Raw genomic sequence first — 12952 nt, forward strand, 5'->3', positions numbered from 1 at the left:
TGTAAATCATTTGCCAGAAATCAAATGGAAAACACACCTAAATACATGTTACGGTGTCATGCCTTTAGCATAGGATCCCCCTCCGTGGGTGCTAGCACCTCGCACCAGTATGTTCAGTGCATTCTATATTCTCTCCACCAGAGGGAATAAAATATGACACTGAACCTTTGATGAGGGTGTATGGACGGATATCTCCCTCCTGAATGTGATGTAAACGACCGCAGAATTTCAGTGGATTGTATTTAGGGGACATGGCAGGAACACCTTGAGGTGTGCAAATTTAAGTTAAACAGCAAATTCCATCTCATGGATGAACTGATCATATTTTGAAGGTCAAAATTCAAGGTCACTGCAGCCTTACATTCATTACTGCTAATGTTGCACTGTCGGACGGGCAAACTTAAGTCTTTCCAAGTTTTCAGGTGGACTTTATATTTTTTATAAAAGCGGTGAAAGAACACAAAATTTTACAAACGCGATCTCGTTGAAATGCCGCCATCTTGCGGTCAATGCCTGGTATTACATGTTATGAACGTATATCCGTATATTAAAACAATTTACCATCTAAGATACTGACCGTTTCAGTTGTGTGACATGAAGGAAGAACAAATGATTCTGTGACATTTTTTATTTGTGTTTATTTTTTTAAACCTTTTTTTTCTTAAAAAAAAAAATTACAAGGTCCAAGAATTTTTGGAAGCCCCCCCCTCACCCTACGTTCCCCAGCTGGACAGCTCAACTCTAAAGCAACCAGCAAAGAAAAATAGACATATAGACAATTGATAATATACACCCCATATACAGCAATACATAGTGGTTTACCATTAAATGCAACCCCCAATGAGGCTTCAGTTCAAACTGTTGCCACTGATATGTATCATTCCAATAGCAACTATCAACCAATGTTGGCTGTTACTTTTTAGTGTGGGTGGGGTTGAGAATGCGACTGCACTCAGTGTCGACCCCAAACATCCCACCTATCAACCCATCTGATTCAGCATAAGTGCAAAGTTTAAGAGGCACTAACACAAGCTAATATGGAGAAGCCCAAGTAAATGTAACTGACAGTCCCTCCTCTCACCTATCAAAGTGTTTCCGTGGGTCAAAATGTTGCAGTCAGTTCCCTGCTGGTTCTTTTCAAACTGGTTCAAAATCAGGAACCCTGTCATCCATCCACAGAAGAAAAAAGTCCACAACAGTTCTTCCACAAGTCCTCACTCTGAATGTTATCTGTGCGGCTCCTTCACCTCATCCTGCACTCAACAACAGCCAGTAAAAGACGGGGGGACCTTTTTAAGTGTGTGTGCATGTGCCAGCGACCCCTGCAGTGGTAAAGACAGCATAGACGTTTCTTTTGTATGTGCATGAAATAAAGGCGGAGCCAATGTCGGGCTACAAACACGACTCCCAGTTCAGCTGCAGGTCGGTACTGTCCAGAAAATCAGTTGAAAAGACACTCGGTGGGGTGTGTGGCGCCAACGGGGCCAGGTCTGTCCCGCCGTCCCCGCCTTCCCCGCTTCCCCCTCCTCCGGTGCTTCTCCCTCCAATGCTGCTCCCCACTGTGGATATATCCAGCCAGTCCATGCTGTCCAAAGAGGGGTCAAAGTCCATCCCTGTGGAGTGCGTGGAGAAGCCCAGGTCGGACGTGTCCATAGGAGAGTGGGGGTGGTCCAAAATGCTGGGTGTACTCAGCATCTGGCTGTGTAGGTCGTCGATCAGTGTCAGGGCGCCGTCCAGCTCCACACCCAGCAGGGGGCTCCCTGTGGTGCTCTCCAAGAAGTCTTCCAGGCGGATCTTCCCTGCACAGGTGTCACCCACAGATGGAGGTGGAGATGTAAGGGGCTCCTTTTGGGTGGGAGAGGAGAGCTGGAGTGGGGATGGGGGTGAAGCTGGTGAGGGTGGGTCAGAGTGGAGGGGGGCTAAGGAAGGGTCTGGGTTGGCCTTTAAGCCTGGGATTTCTGAAAGAAAACAAACAGAAGCTGTAATAAAGCTAGACGCAGCAGCAGCTTGACATCTTTGCCACGATTAGGACTTTCATCACCTCCGCTCTTCAGCAGGATGTCAAATAAGTCGTCCATCTGTTGAGTGTTGGCGCCGTTCTCCACCTAACAGTGGAAATATCACAAGTCAGCCAATGATCACACACGCCAGCATTTAAAGGCAACATCAAACAACCATTTTTAGGCTCTTCTGGTCACAACGGACAAACCTTTTTGCACATCCATAATATTAAATAAGTAAATTCCTGTGTAATAATCATGAGTTTGAATCACATCAAAATTCTGCTCGGGTCCCACATCCCAAATTAATCTTACAACTGAGCTGACAGAAACGTTTGACACCAGCATTAGACACAAACTGAGCAAAATGGAAATGGAATAGAGTAACAATAAAGAAGAGATGGGCACAGAGACATGCTGATGGACATACTTTGGGGCGCTGAAGAGGTGGGGAGGTGTTGGGTTTAGGGGAGGGCGGAGTGAAGAGTGCGTGACAGTCATAAGGCAAACACACTTGCTCTTTCTGCCCGGTTTGAATAAAGACAGGAAACGGGGAGAAAAAAAATTGTTATGAGTGTTAAAAAAGAAAAAGGTGACTGGATGGAAAGAGATATTAGCTGAGGGTGGAGCGCGGCGTGCAGGTGTTACCTTCAGAGAAGAGAGGCTGCTTTGGGTTTTGCTGTCAGCCATGTCGTCAAAGAAAGGCTGCAGATTGGGAGGGGCTGTGACGGCCTGGCTGGGTTCAGCCACACCATTGGTTTCCAGGTGAAGCCCAACCTTCTGCCCCTGTAAGAAGAGCATCCGAAAGGGTTCAGACAGACAGACAGACAGGTGACATAGGGCAGGAAAGTATATTAGCATGTGTATTTTAAAGTGTTCTCCTATGTGTGACTGTGCGCTGTACATCAAACTGTAAGACAAAGCACCTTTTTGACTGGTTGGCCCACAGGCTCAGCTACTGGTTGCCTTTTTGATTGGCTGTCATCAGGTGGGAGTTTAGATGGAGTTGACTGCAACCTCTTAAATCAGATAAGCGTGTCACCACCAGGTATTAATCAAATGAAACAAGCTGTGAGTTCACAGGGTCTACTGCACCTGCAGCATAATGTGTCCGTTCGTTCTGGCCAATGAAGACACCCCGTTCTGGCCTTCTGCTGTGTTACTGGTCAGAGCGATCAGGTAGTGATTGCCGTTGCTGTCAGTGATCAGCGTTGGTGTCCCACTGGCTTTGAGGAGATCTAATGAAATTGTCTGGGCGTGGACTTGGGTGCCGTTTTGTTGGTTGATGAGGACCGGTGCCACCTGTTATCGATACAAAATGGGGTTGGAGAGAAGATGCATTTGTGTGAATAAATGCGATGAACATTGTGAAGGTCTGACTGGATGGAGCTGTGCTACCTGCTGCGTGGGGGCTGCTGCCATCTGCTGCCTCTGCTGATGCCTGTGCTGAGCCTTCAGCTGTCTCCTCTGCTGGGTCTGGTGTACTAAAGGCTTTTGGATCTGGACCTGAACCTGCTTTAGTTGGTTCTTCTGCTGGCTCTGTTGCACTTGCCCTTGAGCCTGTTTGAGCTGGTTCTGCTGCACCAGTTTCTGTTGACTTTGCTTTTGTTGGCTGAGTTTATGTTGCGCTAACCTTTGCTGGGCCTGGAGTTGTTTCTGCTGGGTTTGTTGGATTATGAGTTGCTGCAGCTGCTGCTGCTGTTGCAGCAGCAAAGCCTGGGCTTCTTTCTTGGGCTGCTGTTGTTGTGGCGGATTTGGCTTACTCTCTGCTGTGTTCTGCACTTGCATTTGACTCTGCTGCACTGTCTGTTTCTGCAGTACAGCTTGTTGGACCTGAAGCCGCTGAATTTGCTGCAGCCTGAGCAACGTCTCCTGAGAGCACTGCGTTGGCTGAGCCATTTTCCTGACCTGGGCCTCCTCTGTAATCCCCTCCATTTCCTCCTCGCAGTCCACCTCCTTCTTTACCTTCACTACAAGGCCATTTGGAAGATTAGGGGACTGAAGGCTTGAGGCTTTTATCACAGGAGGAAGTTTGACCTCTGGAGATGTGCTGCTCTTCTCGTTTACTTCCTTTTCTGTTCCACTGGTCATCTTTCCCTGCTCCAACTGGGACCGAAGGGTCTCCACCAGCCTCTGCTTCTGCCTCAGCATTCTGGTGAGCTCTTCGATTTGTTTGTCCTTCTCCTGGAGCATCTGGTCCTTGTCCACAATCTCTGCTGTAAATGAAGGCAGAGCCTCTGAATGTTGACACAGCGCTGGTAAAGACCTAGCCAGGCTGCATGAACTCTGGACCTCCTCTTTGACCTGTGAGAGAGGCTGCGACATTGTGGAGACTGGTGGGTGCTGAGGAGAGGGGTGCAAGGTGAGTTGTGTCAGGGGAGAGCTCACCATCTCTCCAAACATGTCATCGTTACAGCTCGTCTCATCTGGACTCATTCCAGCCAACGATCTCTCAGATGGGGTAGGAGACACTGGAGGGCTTGAACTGGTGCTGCCAAATCGCATGACCCGTCCCGGGACCATTTGTGTCAGGGGTGATAATGCTAACTTAAACCCGACCTCTCCTGACTGCTGCTCAGAGGTGGTGACTGTGCTAGGAGAAGGTGTGAAGCTGCTAACAGCTGAGGTCTGCTGGCCAGCCTGTTGGTTGCAGTTTTTGGAACCGTTTTGTTCCTGGTAGTTGCGCAGCCTCTCGATGAGGTCATTCTTTGTTCCTGAGACGGTCAGTCCACGGAGTTTTAGTTCTTGTTTTAGCTCAGCAACCTAGAGGATGAGAAACCAGAAGCCTTTTATTTAGCAGACACTGACTCAAATGAGAACAATCAGAATGACTGATACGTGTCAGTTCAATCCAACTCTGTCAGCTTTAGGCTTGTAAATGGCTCATGCGTTTATGCAGATACAAAGTGTTCCCAGCCTTACTTTGAACTCATCCAGGTTGGCGGGCAGAGTGCTCGGTTTAGCTCCTCCCACTCCGGCTTGACTTTGACGCGCAGTTGCATTCTGGCTGGAGGGGGTGGGGGTGGTTGGCGTGGAAATGTTGCGCGAAGGAGAAGGACCAGAGCTGGTTGTGGGAGGAGGGTCACTTGATGACCTGAGGGTAGACAGAGAAAAAGCTTGGTGTTGTCTTTAAAAAAACAGTGTTTGATGAAGAAGGACAATAACACATATCTGCACTCAAATACCACCGTGGATTTATTTTTGCTCCAAACTATCTTGTATGATTTCGATAATAATTTTCCTATTATCATTTCGTCTTCTCCCGCTTTATCTGGAACTGGTTCGTGGGGGCAGCAGAGATGCCCAGAGTTTCCTCTCCGCAGACACTTCCTCTAACTCTTCGGGGAGTATTCCAAGGCGCTCCCAGGCCAGCCGAGAGACAGAGTCTCTCCAGTGTGTCCTGGGTCTGCCTCGGGGAATCCTCCTGGTGGGAGGCGTCCAGAGGGAATCAGAAACAGATGCACGAGCCACTGCAACTGACTCCTTTTGACACTGAGGAGCAGCGGCTCTACTCCAAGCTCCTCCCCGAGTGACTGAGCTTCTCATCCCATCTTTAAGGGAGCGTCCAGCCACCATGTGGAGGAAACTCAATTTGGCCACTTGTAGCCACGATCTTGTTCTTTGGTCATTACCCAAAGTTCCTGACTATAGGTGAGAGTAGGAGCGTAGACTGAGAGAAGTTGCACCGATCTGCCTGTCAATCTCAAGCTCCATCTTTCTCGGACTCCCTCCGGCCTTTGGCTATCCCTAGAAATTCCATAGAGTCCAAATGTCCATAGAGATTATGAATGGAACAGGTGACAAAGGACTGCCCGGCCGGAGTCCAACATGCACAGAAACAGGTCTGACTTGCTGCTGGCAATGATGGTACAGAGACCGGACGGTCATTAACAGAGCTAACTCCCATGAACCCTCAAGCACCCTGGGGAGGGTATATTGCTGGTCCAGCGTTCCACGACCAGGACGAAAACCACATTGTTCCTCCTGAATTTCCATTTTGGCATATATTAAATAAAATATTCAAAATGACTACTTATCCCTGCTATAATGCAAACAACATTCTTATAATGTTACTGTGAAGCGAAGCTGTGAGAAAATATTTTTTTCACGTTTCAGACACTATAAACACCCAAAAACCACCAAGACATTTTGAGAAGTAAGGAAGCCACAGAGAGGTGCCTGCAAGCATTGATGCAGAAATAAACTGGTTAATTACTAGTATAATATGAGGGAAGGTCTCAAACAAGAGAATGACAACCAGTCTTCCGGCTCTTTCACACGTGGGTTACTCACTTTGGAGGGGCAGGAAGGATGGTGTGGTAGTTGTAGTGCTGCTGCTGCTGATTAATAATCTGCAGCTGCAAGAAGAGCTGCTGCTGCTGGAGGAGCTTCGCGTAGGACGAGTCCATCTGAGGTGGGCGCTCTTTGTCGGCCTTCTGGTCAGGAGGGATGTACTGGTGGTATTTGAGCTTCTTCACCTACAATCAGGAAGACCATATAGGAGGGAGAAATCCAACTATGCTTATGATTCTGTTGAAGAGTATCTGTTCCTCTTCTAATTAAAATTAGTTTCTCTCATTTTAAATGTCATGGTGCTGAATTCAGAGAAAGACAGTAGTGAGCCTTGAATTCTGAGAAACAGACCAAAATACTGATGTTTTGACAACGGAAGCAGATTATTCTGAACTGAACCAAAGATTGAATCATTTCTTCTGATATCAAATGACCTGCTGACCTTGGGCTTGCTGTCCTTTAGTTTCTTAGATCTCTGCGGAGGACGTTCTGCACTTGTCTTTGCTTGAGACTGACAAATGACAGAGTGAGAAATGGGGTCAGGGAAGAAAAAGTAAGAGAAAAAGGTCACTTAGCTGCTAATAGCAGTTCCCCAAATAAAGATTAAGGTCAGATTTTTTTCCCACAAGTAATGAAATCTGCAGGATGCTCAACTCACGATAAGAATTTATTTAATGTATCTGTGACAGAATAAGGAGTATTCCAGTACCTTGAGCTGTCCAGGAGAGGATCGAGGGATTGAAAGGGTTCCTGTGAGTCCATTTGCCACTTTTGGAAATGCAGGGAAGTCTGTTCCATTCACCTGGGGAGGAATGGGTGGAGGTGGGGACTGTGTAATGAACTGTGGAAACAGTGTGCTGGTTAATGATGGAAAGATTTTACCACATATCTTTATTTAATCATCAGGGCAAACTAATTTTCATAGAACTTTACTGTGTATAAAAGTCAAGAAGGTTTCATTTCTTCTTTAAACTCATTTCTGCTTCTTTACCTGTGGAGGCGACATGTCCCCATTCTGACTGAGCCTGTCAGAGGGTGAGAGCTGTGGGACGGCACTCAAAGGAGAATCATGATTGTTTGGCTGGTCTGGTGACAGAGCATCACTGCTGTCTTCATCTAGAGATGAGCTCTCACCTCCAGCCCCCTTTGGAGAATCTGTGATCATGAGGAAAACCTTTTTTTCAGTGCAAATAGTGCAAAATAAGGACAAGACCTTTTCTCTTCCTGGGTACTGAACAACTATGTATAAGGACGTGGTGAATCACACAAATGTACATTTCAAAAGAGGCCTGTGTCCAAACATGTTTGTTGCAAAATTTCTGCAGTGAGGTTACTCAAAGGTGTGGTTTTATTCTAAACATCATAACATGAATGTGCTGAAACCCTGTATCGTAGTGTGCAGATGAAGCAATTACCCTACACAATTTAAAGTGTGCTCAGACTGAATGGAAATCAGGTTTAACGGCATAATTACATCACAGCTCAGGAAAAGACACTCACACCTTGTGGAGCAAAACACGACAAGACTGTTAAATTACATGAGGGTGTTTGAGTGTGCGGCAGCATGTGGCGAGAACAGGCCTGTGAATGTAAAATGACTTCTACTTCACTCCAACACTAACTCATTTCTGCTTACACTGTTGTGGGCGCCTCACTCAACACTTCATCAATACTAGAAATACAACTACTGTGAGTGCAGAATTATTATTTGTGGTTGAGTGGTGCGTGATGTTCAAGTACCCAGTGGTGAGAGCACAGAGCAGCTGACGGACAAGATATTCTTATGAACCAGTTCGATGGGACCGGGCCTGTGGGAGATCTTGTCGTTGAGGTCGTCGGCCAATCGTGCTCGTTTCAGCTGCAACTGCTTAGCCTGCAGAGACGGTTCTGCTGACGTTTCTACAGAGGAAATAATATTGAGATCAAGTTAAAGTTACAGTGAAAAGCATAGAAGCATGAAAGATAAGAGTGTTAAATCTCCGACAGATCTCTGACAGAAAGTTTAATGTAGCAAGAGTAGAGCATTTAAAATATCTGAGGTCTGACTCCAATTTAACACCAAATTACTGTCTACAGCATCTTCTATCTTTAAAAAAAGAGAAGTCTCTAGTGAAGCTTGTTTACCAAAGGTAACATTTTGAGTTTTTTCTTCCTATTAATTTTACTGTACAAATCACACAACTCACCTTCCAGAATATGCATCCTGACCAGCTCAGAGCGCTCAGGACGACACCGGATCTTCCTTTTTAGATAGTCCTCAGTCTGAGTGAACCATGAGACAGAAGAGTTTATAGGCAGATGATCACAAAAGGATGCACACTTGGCACAATGTAACATTGATGCTTCTTGTTAGTACACGTGAAAGCAGTCAGAAAGCATATGATTTAATTCCTCAAAGTTGAACAATAATAGTTTTATGTCACCGTTGCAGATACAGTACTGAAGTGGTCCCTGAGCGTGGGAAGGGGAACCGTCCACCAACCATTTCACTAACGTAACAAAGTGCTTTATTGTGACTGCTGTAACTGTGTTTTGGTCTGTGTAATTGCAACAAATAAAAACAGTGGGAAACACATCGAGACTCTCACCCTTGCTCGCTCCAGACTCCTCCGCTGTTCGTGGAAAGATGCCGGGCTCTTCAGTGCTGCATGGACGGAGGCGGGAAAACAAAGAGAGACGGATGAAAATGTGGTTCATGTTGACTCTGCTGAGAGTCACGGAGCTCACTTCAGGTATACGAGAATATGTGAAAACAGCCAGGGGAAGACTCAAAGCAGAAGTGGCCTGCAGGGCTAGAAGGTCGAAAATGTTGTTACTGATTCTGCAGTGAGATGTGAAGGTAAATAATGCGTCATTTTCACCATGGTTATCATTAGGAAATGCGACAGCAGCTCATATCTTTTGATCGTTACTGTGTTGCTTGTGTTTTGTCTGAGTAAATGATTTGATCCAAGTGCCATGTATCAATCACAGGTATTCCTGCCATTATCCAGGTAGCCTTTTGTATGATCACATATATAGGTTTTGTCAATACTGTTGAAAACTGTATGAAATCAGAAATATGTCTTAATCGATTCTATCTAATCTACAATGACATTTCCCTCAAATGCATATAAAGGTAATTAGTTTAGTATAACTAAATTAAGAAAACATTTTAAAGACCAAGTCTTTAGCAAAAGTTAAAAAAAAAATGTCATCTCAACGACAAACAAAAATTATCTGTAGAATTTAGGGAAGGACAAAGGGAGGATAGTGGCAGTTACGGTGATGCAACACAGCCAATATATGGTTGGTCAACAGTTGCTGAAATCCCTCACACCTCCCTCAAGCTACGGGAGTGGACAATGTGTGTGAGAGATGACTACTTGTGCAGTGGGTGGAGGTATTCCTCATTTCATAGCCCCCGACACTCAAAACAGAAGACCTAAATACCAAGCTTGTGCAATTACAAACAAAACTAAATAATTACCTTAACTACTACCTTAATGACAAACTCTGACTATGAAATTGGGGTAATAACGGGTAAATTGAGGTAGAATCAAACTTTAGGTAGTATCAAGAACAGACACACAATGTCAAAACAAACAGTGGACAGGTAACAGGTAACAGCAGCAGGCAGGTCAGGTGTAGTTAACATGCATTTATCTAGTTCTCCCTCTTTTTGTAGGTTGTCTCCTCATATTATCTTATGACTAGCTGGACGGTGAGGTACCGGTATATGTAGTACGTGTTCTACATACTGATGCTAATTCAGTGGTCTGGCACGAGGCCTGCTGTAGAAGGATACAGGCAGATTTATCGTAAGTAATAAATGGAGTGGACGTAGCCCACTAGTGCTTGGTCAGATTGGCCACTCAGTCATTCTTTCACTGCACTTTGAGCCACCTTAATTAGTTTAAATGCTTTGCATCTCTCTCCCTTCAGACATTCAGCTTTCGTGCTTATAGCTCTTGCTTGCCCCCCCCGCCCAGGTTTCCGTCCTACAATGATTAAGAAAAGAAGATGCCAGTTCTAAACCAGATATTGCAAAATAGTGAAACAATGCCCAGAGCAGTAAGTTTTCTCCCGATGAGATCAATTCCTAAAAAGAGAAAAATACTGTATATTTCCTGGCAAAATGCATATTTTTCTCCTCTGTAGCTGTGGCAACAGAGTGTAGGTGGTGCCTCAGTTAATACAACAGTTATTTACTAAACTGAGCCAAATTAACCAAGCAAAATGCCGTCAAGCAAACGATCACTGAATGTTTAGGCAACATGGGAAAACAATGAATATTAATGGAACACCCCTCCTTACGACAGAGACTGCCTAAACCTCTGCTTTGACATCGATTTTGACTTTCAGGTGGAATTTATCCCAAAATCTATAGAGTTAAAATCAAAGAAAGCATTATTACTGAAATTATTTTAACGCTGCACTCACTTTCTCATACTTTATCATGTACACATTCTTACTATACTATAAGTTTTCACTCACTTTTCTTCAGAAAGTGCCTGGTCCATACACTTATTATAGTACCGGTACCTATCGCTATGCTTTACAGACAAAATGTCGAGGGAAACAACAGCAAGAAGTTGCAACTTGCACTGTGCGGAACTGTGAAACAGGAAGTAGGGGAAGCTGCCTGGTTTGATAATGTCGCTTCTAAATATGACCTGCAGAGCAGATGTAATTATACCAGCAGCTCTTTTGCAGCTCAAATAGCAGGAGGATATATCATCTAAACAGAGGTAATCATCGAAAAATACACCAGGCACAGTAAATAAGATATATAATATCACATGTTGCATTTAAATTCTAATGCTCCCGACATCACAGAAAGTTTGCACTGGTACTATATAACAACCACGTTCATTTGAGGAACAATGACTAACGGCGTACTATAAAGACAGTATCAATACTTTAATATTTAGTTGGAGCTGATATCTAGTAGGAAATTCCATGGTGTAACACAGGCTGTGTCACAACTTTGCATTTAAATTTTAAGAAGACTGGATGCAGCGACTTACGTGGCATGATCCCCTGGCTGACCAGTTCCTCTCGTGTGCGTCTCTGCTGGAGTTTGAGCTGGAGGACTGCATGGAGACAGAGGAGGTGTGGGGAGAGACAAGGGCAGAACAGATCGTCAGTGGCAATTACCGTCTTCTTTTTATCAGCAGTCCATCATCCAATTTTAAACAACCATGTTGTGGTACTTCACAGCTGCAGAGAGGACCCGATTTATCATCACATTTCCCCCTAGGTTTTTTCATTTGAAGCTACAAAGTAGGCCGGTCGGAGAGGGCGTGAACGGCTTACTACACACTTCCTGTTTCTGTATTTTGTCTTCCTGTGGTGTAAATGTCTGCAACTTCTATGGAAATTTACAACCCAAAATAATAATAAATGATTAACCAAGCTTACGTTTATAAGCAAGAAAGCAGTTTGTACCGAAACAAAAAAGCAAAAGAAATGGAAAGGATTGATAGTACAACACAGGAAGTGCATGTTACATAACAGTACAAGGGGCTTGAGGACCGAAAGAAACTGGACTATGTTGACTTTTGTGTGCAGACACACTATTTTTACCGTTGAACAGTGCGATGCACAAAAGTCCCTTTTCAAAATGATAGAAAACTGCCTCTCCACAGAGGAGGGAGATACGCACTGCTAATTTACATGCAGCGCTCATGATTTTTATCATTGGTTTTCATTCTTGAAATTAAAAACCTGTTGAACAGGCAATAACAGCAGTATCTTAAACATGCGTTTAAAATAATGGGATTTTAAACGTGGCTGTAGTGTTTTGTCATTTACTACACATGCGGCTTTTGGTCACATGCACATAGTTGTGGAAGGGTTTGTTTGTGCAACACTGTTGTTTAATGACTTTATAATGTAATAAAGATTCTACAATCGTGTTTAATCTTAAGACAGTGGGGCTTTTGTTAGTTTAATATAGTAATACCAGGGGAGATGAATTTATTTTCAGATTAAAATGCTGTCACCAAGCGTTGTCTTAATTCTTAATCATGCATATCTTAATTCCTGCAAGTCTTTTTTTATGCGTACCAGCAGTGTCTGTCTATCCAAGCGTGTCTGAATAGGTTTCTTTCTGCTACCCCAACAGCACCTGTTCCTTCCTATTAACAAAAGTGAAATTATTGATCGGTGCAGGTTAGCTAACCCCTGAACGACTGATGATAGCGCTCCGACGTAGATTTCACAATAATAGGCAGATTGCTGAATGTCATTCCTCGAGTCTGTGCTCTCCGTCTTGGGGGAACTGGACTTACTCTAAAGTCTTCCCTCTAGACGCCATAACATGTCAGCTTACAGTTAGCGACATAAACATGAAGACCTAAACACAGCCAGGAGAGCTCGTGTTTATGTTCGGCCGCTAAGATGAATTCGACCTCAGTGCCAAACAAAAAGGCCAAACACTTGCGAGACTCGCATGCTGCCTGAACACACACCAGGGAAGAAACCCCACACAGATAGAAAGAAGCTGACCGCGCCATGACTCTGACCAGGATAACATACCCAGCCACCTAACACTTCCACAGAGGTGGTTTATTCTGGGAAAGAGAATCTTACACTTCTATCTCAGCCACACATCTCCAAACTCCCTCCTTACACTCTTTTATAAATGGGACACCGCAGTTCACAGTTTGCTCTCT

General features: G+C 44.6%; 1 protein-coding gene and 1 long non-coding RNA gene across 10 annotated transcripts in view; one reads left to right on the plus strand and one right to left on the minus strand.

Annotated features, from left to right (window-relative positions):
• Window positions 1-613: 613 nt before the first annotated feature.
• Window positions 614-12952, minus strand: part of mrtfab (myocardin related transcription factor Ab) — a 28527-nt gene continuing 16188 nt past the window's right edge. For 7 of the 9 annotated variants that reach the window (XM_057050473.1, XM_057050510.1, XM_057050469.1 and 4 more), the window contains 16 exons: window positions 11303-11368; window positions 8882-8937; window positions 8480-8555; window positions 8034-8192; window positions 7285-7448; window positions 7003-7134; window positions 6736-6804; window positions 6294-6478; window positions 4923-5094; window positions 3399-4763; window positions 3096-3302; window positions 2927-3019; window positions 2649-2786; window positions 2431-2523; window positions 2042-2105; window positions 614-1958 (listed from right to left, as the gene is read on the minus strand). In XM_057050473.1, coding sequence (XP_056906453.1) covers window positions 1393-1958; window positions 2042-2105; window positions 2431-2523; window positions 2649-2786; window positions 2927-3019; window positions 3096-3302; window positions 3399-4763; window positions 4923-5094; window positions 6294-6478; window positions 6736-6804; window positions 7003-7134; window positions 7285-7448; window positions 8034-8192; window positions 8480-8555; window positions 8882-8937; window positions 11303-11368 — 3605 coding nt within the window. In that variant the 3' untranslated portion in view covers window positions 614-1392. Of the gene's footprint in view, window positions 1959-2041; window positions 2106-2430; window positions 2524-2648; window positions 2787-2926; window positions 3020-3095; window positions 3303-3398; window positions 4764-4922; window positions 5095-6293; window positions 6479-6735; window positions 6805-7002; window positions 7135-7284; window positions 7449-8033; window positions 8193-8479; window positions 8556-8881; window positions 8938-11302; window positions 11369-11475; window positions 11565-12952 lie in introns of those variants that run through there. The other 2 variants (XM_057050519.1, XM_057050491.1) reach the window with 2 other exon arrangements.
• Window positions 10904-12283, plus strand: LOC130535524 (uncharacterized). Its single transcript, XR_008953153.1, has 2 exons — window positions 10904-11023; window positions 11284-12283. It is a non-coding gene; the product is annotated as an uncharacterized LOC130535524 (long non-coding RNA).

Source organism: Takifugu flavidus, chromosome 1 (assembly GCF_003711565.1).
Source record: "Takifugu flavidus isolate HTHZ2018 chromosome 1, ASM371156v2, whole genome shotgun sequence".
NCBI classification, from domain to species: domain Eukaryota; kingdom Metazoa; phylum Chordata; class Actinopteri; order Tetraodontiformes; family Tetraodontidae; genus Takifugu; species Takifugu flavidus.